Source organism: Ovis aries, chromosome 2 (assembly GCF_016772045.2).
Source record: "Ovis aries strain OAR_USU_Benz2616 breed Rambouillet chromosome 2, ARS-UI_Ramb_v3.0, whole genome shotgun sequence".
In the NCBI taxonomy this organism is placed as follows: domain Eukaryota; kingdom Metazoa; phylum Chordata; class Mammalia; order Artiodactyla; family Bovidae; genus Ovis; species Ovis aries.
This window is the reverse complement of record NC_056055.1, coordinates 114,467,278-114,484,030: the sequence shown is the minus strand read 5'-3', so window position 1 is coordinate 114,484,030 and position 16,753 is coordinate 114,467,278. Positions and strand designations below refer to the sequence as shown.

The window sequence follows — 16,753 nt, the reverse complement described above, 5'->3', positions numbered from 1 at the left end:
TGGAAAATCCCATGGACAGAGGAGCCTGGAAGGCTGCAGTCCATGGAGTCGCTGAGGGTCGGACACGACTGAACGACTTCACTTTGACTTTTCACTTTCATGCATTGGAGAAGGAAATGGCAACCCACTCCAGTGTTCTTGCCTGGAGAATTCCAGGGATGGGGGAGCCTGGTGGGCTGCCGTCTGTGGGGTCACACAGAGTCAGACACGACTGAAGTGACTTAGCAACAGCAGCAGCAGCTATCTCTGAAGCCACACAATTACATCATGAGTAATGGGGTGGCTCAACCCTCTTCCCTCTGCCATCTATTCTGAATTTTCTGCCATCACACGCTCATTATCAGCTACATGCCTGTTAGCATCAGAGTGTGGGCTACTGTGTGGGATTCCCTCCAGAAGACTCCAGGCTGGGCCTTAGGATGGCTGTGGGGGAGCCAGGGAGTCCCTTGTGATGCCTTACAGAGGTGTCTACTGGAAAATGCCAAACCAGGAAATCCAAGGAACCAGACACATGGGCTCTTGCCAGGTGAACCATAATGGAAGTTTCCTGATCTGGGTGTGTCAAGCTTCCAGAAGGAGACAGCTTCTTCTCTGAAACCTGAGAAACTTCTTGGCCTGTATAGGTGGCAGGCCCAGGATCCCTAGGGGAGAGGAGCTTGCTCTGGGCCCAGGAGAGCAATGAATCTTCTAATATTGTCCTGTTGGCTGCGGTGGCTCTGCCCTTTTCCCACTAAGCCCTCTTCTGTCCTGCTCCTCGGCTCTGAGCAGGACAAGGACATCCTGCCCTGAGAAGGGGTGGGCTCCTGTGCCCCCCAGCCCTTGCCTCAGGTCTCGGCACATCCACAACTGGTGTCACCCCCTGGGCTCTCCACTGCCCATACAAACGCTCTGCATCCTCACTTCTCGCAGCCTCTCCTTACACCTGGGCGTCTCCTAAGATGCCCCAGTACTGATTCTTCACCTTCAGGCATGTTGTTCTGCCTCCTTCACAGGCTCCCCTGCTCACTCTTCAGTTTTCCCTGGGTATCAGGAATCCATACAGGTGCATGGGGCCTCACATTAGTGCTTCTTACCCACCTGGCTCCTCAGGAGTCTCCGTCTTTCCCAGGCAGGGCTGAGTGCCTCCTCTCCAGGGCTCTCCAGCACCACCACTCCCTGTCAAATCCCTAGCTGTGGAGGTGAAGCTGTTGTTGCCCTTGTTGCTGTCATGGGCCTAGCTGTCTCTCCTACCAGACTCAGGCTCCCCCAGGGGGAGCATGTCAGCCCCTCTAGGACTCTAGCCCCCAGCACTGAGCCTGCCAGAGGGCAGCTGCACGGTACACTCTGAATGAAAATTGTCTCTCCTGTTATGTTTGTCTTTCCTGTTATAAAAACAGGGCTTCCCAGGTGGCTCAGTGGTAAAGAACCCACCTACCAACACAGGAGACACATATTCAACCCCTGGGTCAGGAAGATCCCCCAGAGAAGGAAATGGCAACCCACTCCAGTATTCTTGCCTGGGAAATCCCATGGACAGAGAAGTCTGGCAGGGCTACAGTCCATTGGGTCACAGAAAGAGTCGGAGACAACTCAGCTACTAAGCAACAGCATTATAAAAATAACATGTGATGGCAGATACGCATGAGATGCTATCCATGTACCTTATGTACAGTATTTCATCCTAAAATGTGGCTGGTGTTCCTGTTTTTTCCTGCAGATTTCCTTACTGAAGCTCAGAATAGCTACTTGTCCAGGCTGCTAAGTGGTGGTGTTTGAGTTTGGAAAGGTCTTTCTGACTCCCCAACTCTGGTACCTACTGGTGTCTCACGTGAGCCTTACTGGGTCCCCAGAGATGGGAAGAACAAGTCTGAAGGTCCCCATTATTTTGTGAGCCACGTCCACAGGCCCTGAGAGGGAGGGTGGGTTCTCCGGGTCACAGAGGATCTGGTAATGGCGGTAGTCGAGAGGCTACAGTGGCTGTGTGTTCATGCATATCCGTGGTGGTGATGTGACTGTGTCTCTTCATGTGAGCACCCTGAGCCAGTCTCTGACCTGCTGCCCTGCGGCTTCCCTGCAGGCCCCCGCCTGCCCTGCCCCATTCTTTTGACCAGAGGCAGTGAGGCCACCTACCCAAGCCCTGGCAGCAGTCCCTTCCTAGCAGGGGTGTGGGACTGGCCTTCCTCACCCGCCGTAGAGCGAGTCTCCTCAAGACCAAGCTGCTCCTAGGTCCCAGCTGAAGTACATTCCCGCCCATGGCTCCTAGCTGTGTCTCTTCTGGGGAAGAGCGTAGCCTTCCTTTCCCTGAGAAGACATAAATGCCTGAGAAACAACACCATACAGATTACTAATGCCAACCAGGGCTGGCCCAGGGGTCTTCACAGGCTCTCCTCCAACACTGAAGTGAAGAGACAGAGACCAGCTCAGCCTGCCCACCAGGGACGGCCTGGTGATGCCTGTCACCATTTACAGACGAGTCCTAACTCATGCCCTTTTTGATCTGCTTTTCTCTTGCCATGCCTCCCCCTCCCCTGCCTCGCCCAAGGCCACCAGACAGAAGGAAAGCAGGGAGATGGTTCCATCCCAGCCTCAGGCAGTACTCAACCTTCTCCGTGTGCAAACACTCCTGCATGCCCATAGTGGCTACAAGCTGCACAAAGCTGGAGAGCCTCACTGCCTCCTGCCCTCTCTGCAGCCCTGCACAGGGGCTTCAGCAGGTTGTCGTTCCAGTTTCAGAGACAGACCTACTCAGAGGGACTGAGAGAACCTCTCACGGTGGGATGCGGGTGTGGCAGCCCCAGGCAGGCCTGCACCTGGGGGTCCTAGGTTCCTCCAAGGCTCATGGTGGGCCTGGGGCACACCATGCCTGTGCAAGGAGGGGGGTTCTCCATCAGACACAGAAGCACATGTATGGCAGAGGCCTGGTCGCCAAGAATATCATCACAAAGGGTCTCACTGGAAAGCCTAGATTGCTGGAGGCTGCCCAGCATGGCAGAAAAATGGGGGCGTCAATGTAGGGTTTTGTTCTACCTTCACTCCTCTGCTTATCACCCTTGAGAGCTCGAGTCCATTCATCTACAGATGAGGCCTCTGTTAGGAGGGACACTTGCCTGCCTGCTGCACCCCTCCTAGAGGCTGTGCCACCCCTACCGCCTGCTCCCCTGCCCACCGACCATGTGCTGTACTCTATGGTCTACTGTGTTAGGCAGACATACGTGCAGCTGCACCAGAGGGAGAGAAGAACATGGCCAATTTGGAGGACCTGGAGTTGGGAATCCAATCAGGAGCCATTTAGTGCTGGTTGGGGGCCACAGACAAGCTGGGGGTGGGTCTCAGAACCAGCCTTATTGGAGGAGAATAGAGCCAGAGAAACAGTCCTTGAATGTGATGGCTGGCTGTATCAGCAGCTCTCTGGCAGACACACATGGGTCACCAGAAATGCCTGCTCCCTTGAGGTATCTTGAGAGGTGACTGCCTGCACAAAGAGGGACACAGCAGACGCTCAGCCAAAAGTTGGCCGCTGCTCTGTCCATGAGGCACAAAATCATGGTGATCACACTCACTGCTAGGAAGATGTGGTGCAGGCCCTGGGGCTGGTGGGAGCCTCTCCTGGAATGTTGGGGGACCCCTCCTTCCTCCCTGGGAAAGGTCCCTCCATCCTGGCAAGTCACTCTGAGGACGCCCTGGGAGTGGAGGTTTCTTCAGGAAGTCATCTGCCTCCCGGGTTGGGCTGGGACTGGGAGCTCAGGAGATGCATGCATTGTGTGTCCCGATCACGAGGGGGAGTTACAACTGTTCTGTTTCCTCCATGCACAGATGCTGCAAAGTTAGTGACAGCCTTTGAGAGGAAGAGGAAATCATTCTTAAATGTACACATCAATTATGAATGCAGCTTGAGCTTTCTGAGAAGTGTGTCTTAAGTTCCAGGAAAGGTGGTTTGCTGCAGTACATCTCAAGAGAGAGGTTGAGGTGAGCCTCCCTCAGGGTCTTTGGCAAGGAGCTGGCCCGGCCAGTCCTTTGGAGTGACCCCATGAGCAGTGTGGGGAGGCGGAGAGCCGCATGGCCCCTGGGACGATCAGGAGGGGAAGGGGGAGCTGGGCAGCAGGCTGCAGGCACAGGGGTGGCTGCCCTCCACCTGTCCCACCATCCTCTGTGTCTTACTCATCACCCTTAGGGTGGAGGCTGTGTCTTTTCTAAGCCAATGTTTTCCCTGATGAATCCTCTCCTGACATTTTATAAACTCCAAAACTCACAAAGAGAGGAGAGACTGAGGCAGTCTCAGAAGGGCCCCGAATACCAAACTTGTTCCCACCTTGGGGTCTAGTCCTCTGAGGGGCCTGAGTCTTCTAGACTCAATGTACACAGGCCATGCATTTTACAAATGTGAGCTTACCAACTCATGATCTGACAGATTGTTACCCTCATTTTATAGGGAAATGAAATTTGGATGACTGAGCCACACCCTGCTCACAGTTAGGATGGGGTGCCCCCCATCCCAAGTCTACCGTGATGGTGGAAACCTTCTATCTTACAAGGTCTCTCGTATCTCCTTCTGGCTTTTCCCAGTTGAGGAATTCAGACACCAAGTGAGGAGCAGATGCTTTGGGACAGAGGCAGTGTCGCTAGCTGCCCCTGGTCAGCAAGGAGCAGAACACAGACAGCGGCAGGGCTGGGAAGGCCCACTTCCTGGGTGGGAGGGGTGGACTTGCTTCTGGAGGCCGGAGCTGGCTGGGTTGGGGTGAGGGACTCGGAGCACCCGTTCTGCTGGGCTCAGCAAGTTAAGAAGACAAGCCGGGCTCCATGCCATGGTCCACAGCAGAAGCACAGAATCACCCCAAGGCTTTTCCCAAATGCCTTCTGGGCACCGTCAGGAGAGCTGGGTCACTGGGGCCAGGAAGGGCCTTGGCACGCATCTGTGATAAAGCTCTCGGGGGTTGGATATCCACCCAGCTCACTTCCAGTAAGCAAGAAAGACAACAGTGCCCGTGAAATGCAGGAGCGCTCCTGGAGTCACGGTGAAGCCCAGTGTCCTTCTGCGGAATATGAACAACGTCATGAAGCATCAGCATCAGGCAAGGCACTCCGGGGTTGTGACAAAGTCCCCCCTGTTCACACCTGGGCACAGACAGAACACACACTGCAGGTCACAAAGAGGAAACAGCTGGCTATTCTGGGCAATGGCTGCTGCTTCATCCATCCCAGGTTTAGCCTCAGACCAGTCATACTTCCTCCTGGGTGAGATTTACTGAATTACTCAATCGCAGAATTCTTTCTGCTTCCTTACAGCATCCCTGCTGCCTTAAACCCCTCCAAACCCACCTACAAGCCAACTCCAGCAGCAAGTCCTTACCAACATCACCTCACACAGCTGCAGGGAGGTACTCGACACTCCCAGGAGCCCAATGTCTGACTCTCGGGGTGGAGGCACTAGATGACCAGGCACCCCAGGCCCTAAACCTTTTACAGCCAGAAATGACACACCCAGACAATGCACCCTTGATCTGAGGACACATCCACTGACAAAACCAGAATTCCCCGACTCTATCCCAGATGAGGCCTCCATCTCCCTGGCCATCGCTGCCCCCGAACCACTGTAGTCTCTATACCCATGGCACCTCAGGAAGGGGGTGAAGAGAGAAAGGGGATCATTTTTTAAGCAGGGAGGAATGTTTTGAGATGCTCTAGCTAAGAGATTTCAGTCCTATTTCGCCAGGGAGAGACCCTGAATCTATCGAGGTAAACTGCCCACATCAGAGGTAGGACTTGAGGGTTTCTGACATGGTATACACCATGAAACCATCACCAGAGAAGGCAACGGATGTCTCATGTCCCCACCAGCTGAGGTCTCTCTGCCATCCCACTCTTCAGCCCCCACCTGTCCCACACTCTGCTTTCTGTCACTAGAGACTTATGAGTATTGTCTGCAATTTTAGAAAAATACAACCATGCCGCATTCTGGCCACTCCCAGAACTCTGGAAATCCATCTGGTTGGGCGTGTCCCAGCAGCCCCCTCCTCCCTCACTAAGTGGTATTCTGAGGCAGGGGTGCACCTCCATTCAGTTGCTTCTCACTTTCTCACAAGGCTCAATATTCACACCCCTTTCCAGGACTTGGGCTGCTCCAAGGACTGGCTTCACCAACTATTCTGGGCATAGGGTCTGAGCTCTTCTGTGAAAATTCAACTTGTAGCTGTGTCAGGAGCTGCAGGCTGGTGTAGCATCAGCCTGAGCAGCACACCCATGTGGCCATGTATCAGGAGATGGGCTTCCATTCAGCTCCACTGGTTACAAGAAAAACTATTTGTTTTGAGGAGGAGAGAAACAGAGCTGGGCAAGGAGAAACACAGGAGGTGAGTAAGAACTGTTGAGAGCTTAATCTATGCTGGGTGACTGCAGGTTTTTCCATGTTTTTATTATCATTTAACTTTCACAACATCCCTAGAAGTGGAAGAGTTTCAAATGAAGGTGCCTGAGCCCCATGGGAGAGCTGGTCCATACTGCCCCCACCCCCAGGCCCACTACCAATGCCAGGGGCCCAGGAGGAGGGGCAGCACCACACAGTACATCTTCCCAGCCCAGGCCCTGCTCCGTCACTTCTTAGGCTCAGGAAATCTTCACCTCATGGCAAAAGCTGCCAGGAGAGACACATTGCCCATTTGGTACACACAGTACATGGCGAACACCCACAGCACTGGGGCTGCCTGGGGGGAAGTGATCCACAGCAGAAAGCTGCTGGGATTCAGCCATGGCCACTTCCAGCCAACAGGGGAGCATATGCCCCCTCGGGAACATCAGGGCAGTATGAAGGTCACAGGGAAACCTGCGGTCTGGCCTCAGCTTCTCTTCAGTCCAGAGAATCCCTGAGAATGGCCCTGTCCTAGTGGAGAGTGCAGGCAGCGCCAGGGTCTGTAGAGCAGTGCTTCTGAGCTTAGCCACGCCCTGGCGTCATCTGCAAGCTCGGGAACTGGGGCCTGGGCCCCGGGTCTGGATTCTGATCCACTCAGTTTGTGTGGCTGCTGATTCCGATGTGCAGCTTTGCTGAAAGCTGCAGCCTCGGATGTCAGGCACGCAGGGCCCTGGCTGCATCAGCCTGAGCCATGAAGGAAGCAGTCCGTCCACCTGTCACTTGTGCTTCAAATAATTTTCTTGTCATTTACTTAATCAGATGCCACTGAGCACGGCTCCATCCAGTCCTGAATGTCACCCTCCTACCTGCAGTGCTCAGCTGTCTAGACAGGAAAGAGATCCAGGGCTCAGCTGCAGCCCATGGGTGATAACTCCTGCCCCATCCCATGCTGGATCCTTCATGGACAGCAGTTCATTAAGAACCAGAAGAGGCTTTCTCTATTTTTTTCCTATTTCCTGTTTGTGCTGATTGGTTTACTAAATGGTCGATTTTTAAATTATGCAATATGGGATACAGGCTTCCTAGGTGGCAGAGTGGTTAAGAATCCTCCTGCCAATGCAGGAGACTCAACAGACGCAGGTTCAATCCCTAGGTCAGGGAAGATCCCCTGGCGTAGGAAATGGCAACCCACTCATTTTCTTGCCTGGAAAATTGCATGGACAGAGGAGCCTGGCAGGCTACAGTCTATGGGGTCACAAAGTGTCAGACACGACTGAGCAGCTTGGCATGCACACATGCAGTATATGATACGCAAAAGCAGAAATGTATTTATGTGTGCTATGAAATAACAATAAAATGGACACTCATGAACCTACCTCCCAATATCAAGTATGGCGAGTTTTGAATTAGTATATCCATTAATTACTAAGTACGTGGAAGCACTGTTGCACATGGGGCATGAAATGGCTTGTTTTTGTGTCATCGTCTGTGGCATGTCATACATGAGAAAAAGCTGGGAACTTAAGGAAAAAAGGAAATCATGATGTGTAGTCATGGAATCTTCTAAGGACAGTACGAAATGGAAACATACAGTCAGTTGGTCCTTAGTAAAATTAAATTTAAATGAACATGTGCACGGAGAAGTGAGAGACAATTATAATTCAGTATGCTCCTATGACTGAAGGAAGCTGAGCTGCAAAGACAACACAGAGAAGGGTCCAAAGGGGAGAGAAAGAAGCATCAAGGAAGACATCCTGGAGGAGGTGGTAAGGTGTGGCAGCTGGTGTGGTGTGGCGGCACCCTTGGCAGGGCACTAGTCCTTGAATGTGGCACATGGATCAACAGATGAGTGGCAGCAAGGCCTCACAGGCAGTGCCTCCCCCCCACTCCTAAGACAGCTCACATTGGTTACCCAGGAGGGCCTCGGAGCAGCCAATGAACCTCACAGTATTACAACTGGCAAGGAGGAGACTGCCTATATCAGAGGCGAGGAAACCATGAAAGGACTCCCGAAAGACAGAGCGCTTCTCGGGACACTGGGACACTGCCCAGTTCTATCTGGTAGGAGAAGCCAACAAAACATTTGGGGCCAGGAAGCCCTGACAGTACCAAAAGCACCCCCCTGATGTTACAGAGAGTGGCTGAAGTCTCAGGCTGGCCCAGAAAGGACCGCTGCGACTGGCTGGTGGCCAAGAGGAGGATAGCCATCCAGACGTGGGGAGACGAAGCCTCCAGAGTCCAGAGGACCGAGCTGAGCTTGGCCCAAGCTTGCAGTGAAGGTTGTGGGAATACATGTCTCTAGAACTGACAACCCTGGTCGGCCAGCTAAGGTCCCCTGGACAAGGGGATCCCTTGAGACACTGACCTGGCCAAGGTTTTGCTTCTGCAGGTGAACTCCTCAGGTTTGGCTAGCATTTCCCAGGACACTATGCTCCAAACCCCAGCCCTGCCTTCTCAGAGCCTTCATCTCAGAGGGAGACAGCAGGACTCAGAATATGGAGGTGTTTGAGAAGTATATTTTGAACAGCTAGATGAAGAGGAGCTGTTGAGGTCAGGGATGTTCCCTGAGTTGGCAGAGGGAGCAGAAGGAGGCTCCGGAACAAAAGCAGAGGTGGCCTCTGGCCTCTGGCCACGTCTGAGGCTTGTGAAGGGCCATGTGGGAGAGATGGCTCCAGAGCAGAGAAGAAGCACCAGGTCCCTGAGCAGCACCATGGCCGAGGATGGCAGAGTCCTGGGTGGTGGGAAAGCAGCAGCCCTGGGTTGGTACTGAGGGTCTCTTGGCAGGCAGCTGATTCCCAGAGCTGCCCACGTCCCTCTCTGTCATCCCAAGGGACCGGCCTCTTTAGGACTCAGGGGACAGCCTCCTCATGACCTCTTCGAGGGGCAGAGTGTCTGTGGTTTCAGGTGCCTAGTGTAACCTTTACCCAGAAGAGCTGAAACATGTGGGTGACTCCCTAGCAAATGCCCCTAGGAACTGGGGTACACACCCCTTACCACCAAGGTTGGTAGGCTGAGACCTGGTGGGACTTTTCCTTAACTTCATGGGGGCATTTACTGCTTCCCTGCCCAGCATCTGAACAACAGTCCTGACTGGGGTCAGAGGGGCTCTTCGGACAGTTGAGAAACTGGGACCCACCCATCTTGGAAACAGAAAGGGGCAGACTCCCTCTGTTCCCACCCTCCAGAGGGCAGCCTGGGCCCAGCTCCAGTGGCTCTTGAGAACAGACCTAACTGCCTGCAAGAGGAAGGTGGAGACACTCTCAGAGAGGAGAGGCAGAGCTGAGTGTCTGGACATAGCCCCGCCAGAGGCGCCCTCAGCAGTTGGCCTGTTGAGCAGGACTGACTGTGCCCCACCTCTCCTGATCCCTGCCCAAGCTGGATCCTGGAAGTTATCCATACCTTGACAGGATAGTTCCTTTTCTTTTTCCACTTAACTGGAGTTCATTTTTGTCTTGCAACCAAGAGCCTTCACTAATAAAGAAACTGTTACTAGGGTGATTATAGATAATAAACCCTTAAAGAAAGGAGCAGTGGGAGAAGTGCTAGGATTGGTTAATCCATCAATTTTAGGCCAAAGGCAGTGAAAATATATTGGGCATTAAGTTACAAAACTCCAGCACCTCACCGCATGCATGGCAAACCCTTAATTCAATCAGCTGTGTCTAAGTCTACTAGGGGCTTTGGAGGGAAAAGTGACCTTGCTATGAAAACTGAGGGAAAGGCATGAAGATCTCAAGCACTGTGGGGTGACTGTGTCATTTCTAACTGCCCCAGCCAGATTAAAGACGGAGGACAACAAACTCAAACCCCTGAGCTCCCAGGACTCTCTGACTGAACATGAAGTATTTCCTCTCTTTTGCAGCCCCAGGCCTGAGATAACCCTGCACCAAGACCAGTCTGATTCTCTCAGCGTGTGGACTGGGGAGCTGAATGACTGCTTCCTTGTTCCTTGAATGAAACTCAGAGCATTGTCCAGAAAAGCCTGAGACCCCTGGCCTTAGCAATGGCCATCTATTAGGAGAGTCACAAACTCAGCCCCTGATTCTCTCTCTGACTGCTGCAAGAACCTGTGATCATTTTCCCCTGTGAAGTGAGACCTGTTCCCCTCACATCCACCCCTGCCCCCTTCCCTGCCTCCAGAACAAAAGACAGAGGCTTATCTCAGCATGGCCATGGGAACCAGTTACCAACTCAGACTACGGAGGAAAAGGTTCATGTTCCAGAAAATTATCACTTTGCCAACATGCACTGGCAAAAATCTGGGGAAACAGATGGGAATGGATTGTAAGAGCGTCTGGCCAGGGAGGGAAGAAAAGCACTGTGGGTCAGGAATAATGTTAACTTGGGTGCAGGCAATTGTTCTGGAGGTAGCAGGCTAGTTCCAGTACCCAAGGTGTGCTCCAGCAGGTGACCTGCTGGTTGAATAAAACCTCAGTTTGCTATTGGCTCATGAATTGAAATGGACAAGGCAGAAATTCCTTGAAGGAGTCCAAATACCTTAAGGGACAGAGTGTTGGGGTGGATTTACCAAGAGCAATCTGCTCACAACCCCCTAACTGTGTCCCCTATAAAGCCAAAAGACACAGAGGTACAGACACCTACTTTGGCAAGGAGAATGTCAGCATCTTGGAAAATTGCCATAGACGCTATTCTTTATCCACTGGTGATGCTGATGAGAAATGCGGTCTTTGGTGGTGGCAGATGGGGCAGTGGCAGATTGGATGACAGAGGATGAGAAAGAGTGTTACAGTGCCAGAAGCCAAAATGACTGTTCTGATGTCACAGCTCTTTGGGGGTACCAGGACTGAAGTGGACGGGCAACGCCAGTGGGGTCCTGCTGGACTTGTGTAATTCTGAAAGGGCTTCCCAGGTGGTGAGGAATCCACCTGCCAATGCAGGAGATGCAGATTTGATCCCTGCATTGGGAAGATGCCCTGGAGTAGGAAAAAGCAACTCACTCCAGTATCTTTGCCTGGAAAATCCCAAAGTCAGAGGAGCCCGGTGGGACACAGTCCATGGCGTTGTAAAGATTCAAACATGACTGAACGACTGAGCTCATTCACAATATTTTGGAAAAAATGCAAAAAAAAAAAAAAAAAAGTTCTTACTGTGCCTAAAACAGTGTCTGGAAGATAGTAGATGTTCAATAAATATTTATTGATTAAACTTCACTGTCCCTTGCCTAACTCCCAGGTTTGAGACAACAGATCCAGAATTCCTTCAGTGAGGAGGAGGCTGGTTACCTGCAATAACATCCTAAGCAAGTAGTACTATGAATCTTCTGAAGGCTCCATACAGAGAAACACCTGGACATTTCAGAAGTTAGTGAACACTGGCTCCGTTCTAATATGAATTCGTGGCCTACAAGAAGTGGAAGGCATGCCAGGTCATAAATGGAGCCTTCCCATGCATCCACCTCATGGTAGCCCATTGGAATCCTGAGTCTGTCCTCCAGAGATTTTCCCAGCTCCACAGTGTTCAGTTGGCAAAGACATGCTCAGTCCCTGTGGAAACCCCACCTCCATTCCTTCACTCATGATGTGGAGACACTGTGGGAAGAAAGGCTAACTGAAGCTTCTGAACACCCCCACCCATCCAAAACAGGGGATCAAAAGCGACACTTCAGCTCTGGCAACTGAGAAATCGCAGTGGAGGACAGAAACCCCCTATTGCAGCCCTGTTCAACATCCCAGCTCGGCTTGTTCAGAAGACATGGGGCCTTGCAAATGCCGGTGGACCAGTTTACATTTAACTGTTTGGATTCTCCTGTTCTGACCCACAAGCAATCTCCCCAAATGGAACAAATGTATTACAGTCCTTGTCCATGGATTTGGCAAAAAGTGTACCTGTGTGTATATGTATTTCTTGTCTCAACTGCTGATATAGGGATCAGCACGAGTCAGTCACTTTCCCTGTGAGAGGCACAGCATAGCTTCATTGCCCTGCTTCAGGGCTCTGCTGATTCTGTGCCATAATTTAGTGAGCAGAGACTTTGACCTTCCTGCTTCTAAAGACCTCATGCTGGTCTATGGTACCACCACACTGACAGGGCTTGGAGAACAGCAATTAGCAAGGTACCCCGATGTGGACTAGAGTGTGGGGCCAAGATTCCGTGAGTCTGTCATACAGAGTGAAGTCACAAAGAGAGAGACAAATATCATATATTAATGCACTTATGTGGAATCCAGAAAAATGGTACAATCTTATTTGCAAATGAGAAAGAGAGACACAGACATAGAGAACAAGCATATGGACACAGGCGTGAAAGAGGGGTGGGAGGAACTGGGAGATTGGAATTGATACATATATATGTACATATACATGACTCGATGGACGTGAGTCTGGGTGAACTCCGGAAGTTGGTGATGGACAGGGAGGCCTGGTGTGCTGCGATTCATGGGGTTGCAAAGAGTCGGACACGACTGAGCGACTGAACTGACCTGAACTGATATATATACTATTGCTACTATGTATAAAATAGATAACTAATGAGAACATACTGTATAGCTCAAGGAACTTTATTCAGTTCTCTGTGGTGACCTAAATGGGAAGGAAATCCACAAAAGAGAGGATATATGGATACATACAGCTGATTCATTTTGCTGTACAACAGAAACTAACACAACATTGTATTCTCCAATAAAAAGTAACTTAAAAATGAAAACAGAGAGGCTTCCCAGGTGGCACAGTGATTTAAAAAAAAAAAAAAAAAAAAGAAAAGAAAAAATCTGCCTGCCAATGCAGGAGACTAAAGAGACGGGGTTTCAGTCCCTGGGTCGGGAAAATCCTCTGGAGAAAGAAATGGCAACCCACTCCAGTATCAATCACTGCCTTGAAAATTCCATGAACAGAGGAACCTGGTAGGCTGTTTTCCATAGGGTTGCAAAGAGTTGGATACAACTGAGCAACATGCATAGTATGAAAACAGAAAGAACTTCTACTTCAGTGAAACATCCAGGCAGGCAGCAGAGGTATTCAGTTGTCTGGAACATTTTGGAAAGCCTTTTGAAAATGAAAGGCATGCTGCTGGACTTCAGCACCTGACCCTCAAGAGAGATGCACAGCGCTGGGCAGATGTCTGGGTTTTAGAAGCAACCTATTTTCCCTTAGGTGTGCTGCTCCAACTCATCTGCTGGGTGATCCCAAAGGCCACGAGCAGGTTCTCCGCTCTTCTTGCACTGTGAGAAGCTCTGTCACAAGACTGAGTTCACACCGTGCCTAGAGCAGAACAAATCCCAACAGAAGTCTCAGCTGGGGACTGGGGTTTGATGGATTGCTCTTGCTCCTGGACCTTGGTGGAGACTGTGTCTCTATTAACAGAGTCTGACTGTGGGACTCCAGTGATCTGAGTTCCCTAGGATGGAGCAGCATTCTTGATCAGGCAAGTAACCAAGTCAGTTACTTATCACCAAGTGGTCAGTACAGGCCCAGGCTCAGGAGAGGTCAGGAGGTGGTTCCCTCTACTTCCCACTCCTGTGGCCCCATGGGGCATTCGTTATGACTAGTGTCTAAAGGAAACACATGTGTGAATGGTCTTTACATGGTGGCTCCGCAAGATATACCTGCACAGCCAGAAGTGGACTACCTACCGTGGCATTCAAGGCTCCTCCCAAGGGTGGCTCTGCAGGGCAGCAGAAAGGACATCCTTTGAGAGGCACATCTACTCATTCCCATGGTATGCACAGAGGGAGGTCTGAGATGTGTTAAGACTCTGGGGACCCTAGGGTAGGCAGCGGGTGCTGGGGACAGGCTAGGAATGTGAAGAGAGTGCGTCCCATGAGAATATTTAGTCAAAGGGCCCCCTTCCTAGGAGGCTCCCACTCAGCAGGCAGGCAAGGCCCTGGGAGGCCCAGTGACCTCCTCCCAAGTCACCCTTGCCTGTTTCCTGTGCTCCTGATTCTGCGCAGCAAACTTCCCCTCACCTGGGTGGCCTGTGACCACTGCCATGAGTGGAAAAGGAGCAAGGTCCTTGGCTCAGTGCTCTGAAACACGTGTATGGTTTGTAATAAGATCCTCATACCTACCTAGAAAGGTGTGGAATTGTTGTCCACACTTGTCAAATAGGCAAACAAAGACCAGCATGGTTAAGTGATGGCACCAAGTCTGTACAGCTTGTCAGTAACAGAATCAGAATGCAAAGGAGGATAAGGGGGGGTCTGTGTGTTCAGAGCTACAGCCCTGACACCTGCTACATTCCCCTGTTCTTCAAAGAACACCAAAGAACATCACTCACTAATACCAGTTGCTGAAAGGCTCCATCCCTTTCCCCTCCTAATGTATGCATTAATTATTCCTGTGGTGTGAACTGATTCTCAGCCTGCTCTTCCAGACTGGCTGAGGGCAGGGTTCCTGCTAGCGCATCTCTAGGTCATTTGGCTTCCAGCCACTTTCCCCAGGGCTCTCAGAGCCAGAGACCTTTACCTGGACCCTTCAGTCTGCACTCTAGGAGAAAACGGTCTCAGAGCCAAGTAGAGCGACCCCTCCCACCATGGGCAGTTCCATGCTCTGGCAGGCCCCAATGTTTGGCTGCCTACTGAGGGGCTGCCACTCTGTAACAATTCTTTGCCTCTTCTTTTTTATGCAGTTGGCTTCAGGCAGAGCCAACCCCATCCTGCCTCCCACCACGGTCCCAGGCTTCTCACCTGTGGAGGCGGAGGTAGGCAATCTGCAGCCAACTACTCACCACAGGGTCCCCTTCCGGGCATGGAAGGTAAGGGTGCCCCAGAGAAACTTGACTAATGAGCAGTCTGGAGATTCCGGCCTGGGCAGAGGGGCACTTCATGCAGAAGTCTAAAAGTCCCCAGGTTCCTGTTCTCCTTCCCGCGCTTAGACATCCCTTTCTCAAAACGATGCCCCAACCCGGCTGATATGCTCCCTGGGTACCTCCGGTCCCCTCAGCCTGGGTAATAAAAATATCAACGACTTCCTTCCTGGGCACGATTGGATCAGGCACAAGCCGTCCTTCCCGGAATCGGTGGTCCTGCTCGGAGGAGCCTAGGCTGACTTGTGCCCTGCGAGCCGAGCGAGGGTGAGCAGGTGCCAGGGAGGCCGGGCACTCGGCGTCTGTCTCACCAATGCTGACCCTGGCCTGCCGTCCAACCTACCTTTGATGGACACCTCTCCTTTCCCACATCGGGGCGGACACGCTCTCTCGATCTGCACTTTAGAAAGTTGGAGGCGGCAGGGAGCGCCCTGGGTGCCCCTAACCACCCGGCGCCCAGCGGGAAGCTCGGAGCGCAGCGGCGTGCACCAGCTCTGCTCCCAGCGCATAGCCATCGGCCGCCCAGCGCCCGCAGGGGCCAGGGGGATGCCGCGTCTCACCTTAAATAAGCTCCGGAGGAAGTGCAGGACGCTGAGCATGGTGGCCCGCTCGCAGCACCGAAAGCCCAGCGGCCGAGCCAGGCTCCCCTAACGCCGGCGCGCGCCCCGCCCCGTCCAGCGCGCGTCCCGCCCGGGTCGCCCGGACGCCCCGCCTTCCCGCGTCCGGCCGCTCTAGCACCCCAGGGCCGCTGCCGCGGCCGAGACCCACGGACGCACGCCGGATCTGGCGGCCGACAAGGCTCTGCGCCCCAGCGAGCACCCCCACGCCCCCCGCCCCCCGTGCCAGCTGAGTTCTTGGGCAGACCCGGAGCCTGGGAGTGTTAATAAGAAAGAACGCGCTCCGCACTTCTGCACAAACACCACACAGAGGCGTGCATTCGCGTTCTACGCGGCGCGCGCGCCAGCGACCTGCGACTCACCTGTGGAGTCCCTGCCCTTCCGTGGGGAGGGCGGCCTTTTCCGTCGAAGACCTCGAGAAATTTCAGGGCGTTTGCCCAGCTTTCTCAGTTGCCAGTTGAAGACACTGAATCCCAGAGACGGTCAGCAACACGTAGGCGATCAGGCCCCCAGTGAGAGGCAAGGCCAGTGTGGAATGGAGTCCCTAGACCCAAATTCTGGGTCCAGGACCCACTCTGGCTCCCCTCCTTTCTAGATATATGCTCCGGCAGGTAGGGGGCAAATGGAGAATCCTCTCGTGGGTAGAGGAGAGCTGCCTTCTGCTAAGCAGCAAGGGGAAATCCTGAATGTTTTCTTTGTGGGTTTTAAGGAGATGAGGCCCGCCCACGCCCAGGAGACACGCTCCCATTAGCCACGATGGTCACAAGACTTCTATGCCCAAACACAAATGAGTTTATTTTAATTTCTTTTCAAATCAAAAGAAAAGACCTGAGAATCACCATCCAGCCTGGATTTACAGTTGTAAAAAAAATTTTTTTTTTTAGTTTTTTATTTTTTTAATTTTAAAATCTTTAATTCTTACATGTGTTCCCAAACATGAACCCCCCTCCCACCTCCCTCCACATAACATCTCTGTGGGTCATCCCCATGCACCAGCCCCAAGCATGCTGTTTTAAAAGATAGTTTTAAGCTGGAAGAACCCGAAGAAAGACA

General features: G+C 52.4%; 1 protein-coding gene across 1 annotated transcript in view; it reads right to left on the bottom strand.

Moving 5' to 3' along the window:
* Positions 1–15,745, bottom strand: part of ARHGEF4 (Rho guanine nucleotide exchange factor 4) — a 382,985-nt gene extending 367,240 nt beyond the window's left edge. Inside the window, 1 exon segment of the mRNA XM_027964663.3 lies at positions 15,644–15,745. Within this exon segment, the coding sequence (XP_027820464.2) occupies positions 15,644–15,682 (39 nt within the window). The 5' untranslated portion in view covers positions 15,683–15,745.
* Positions 15,746–16,753: the final 1,008 nt, after the last annotated feature.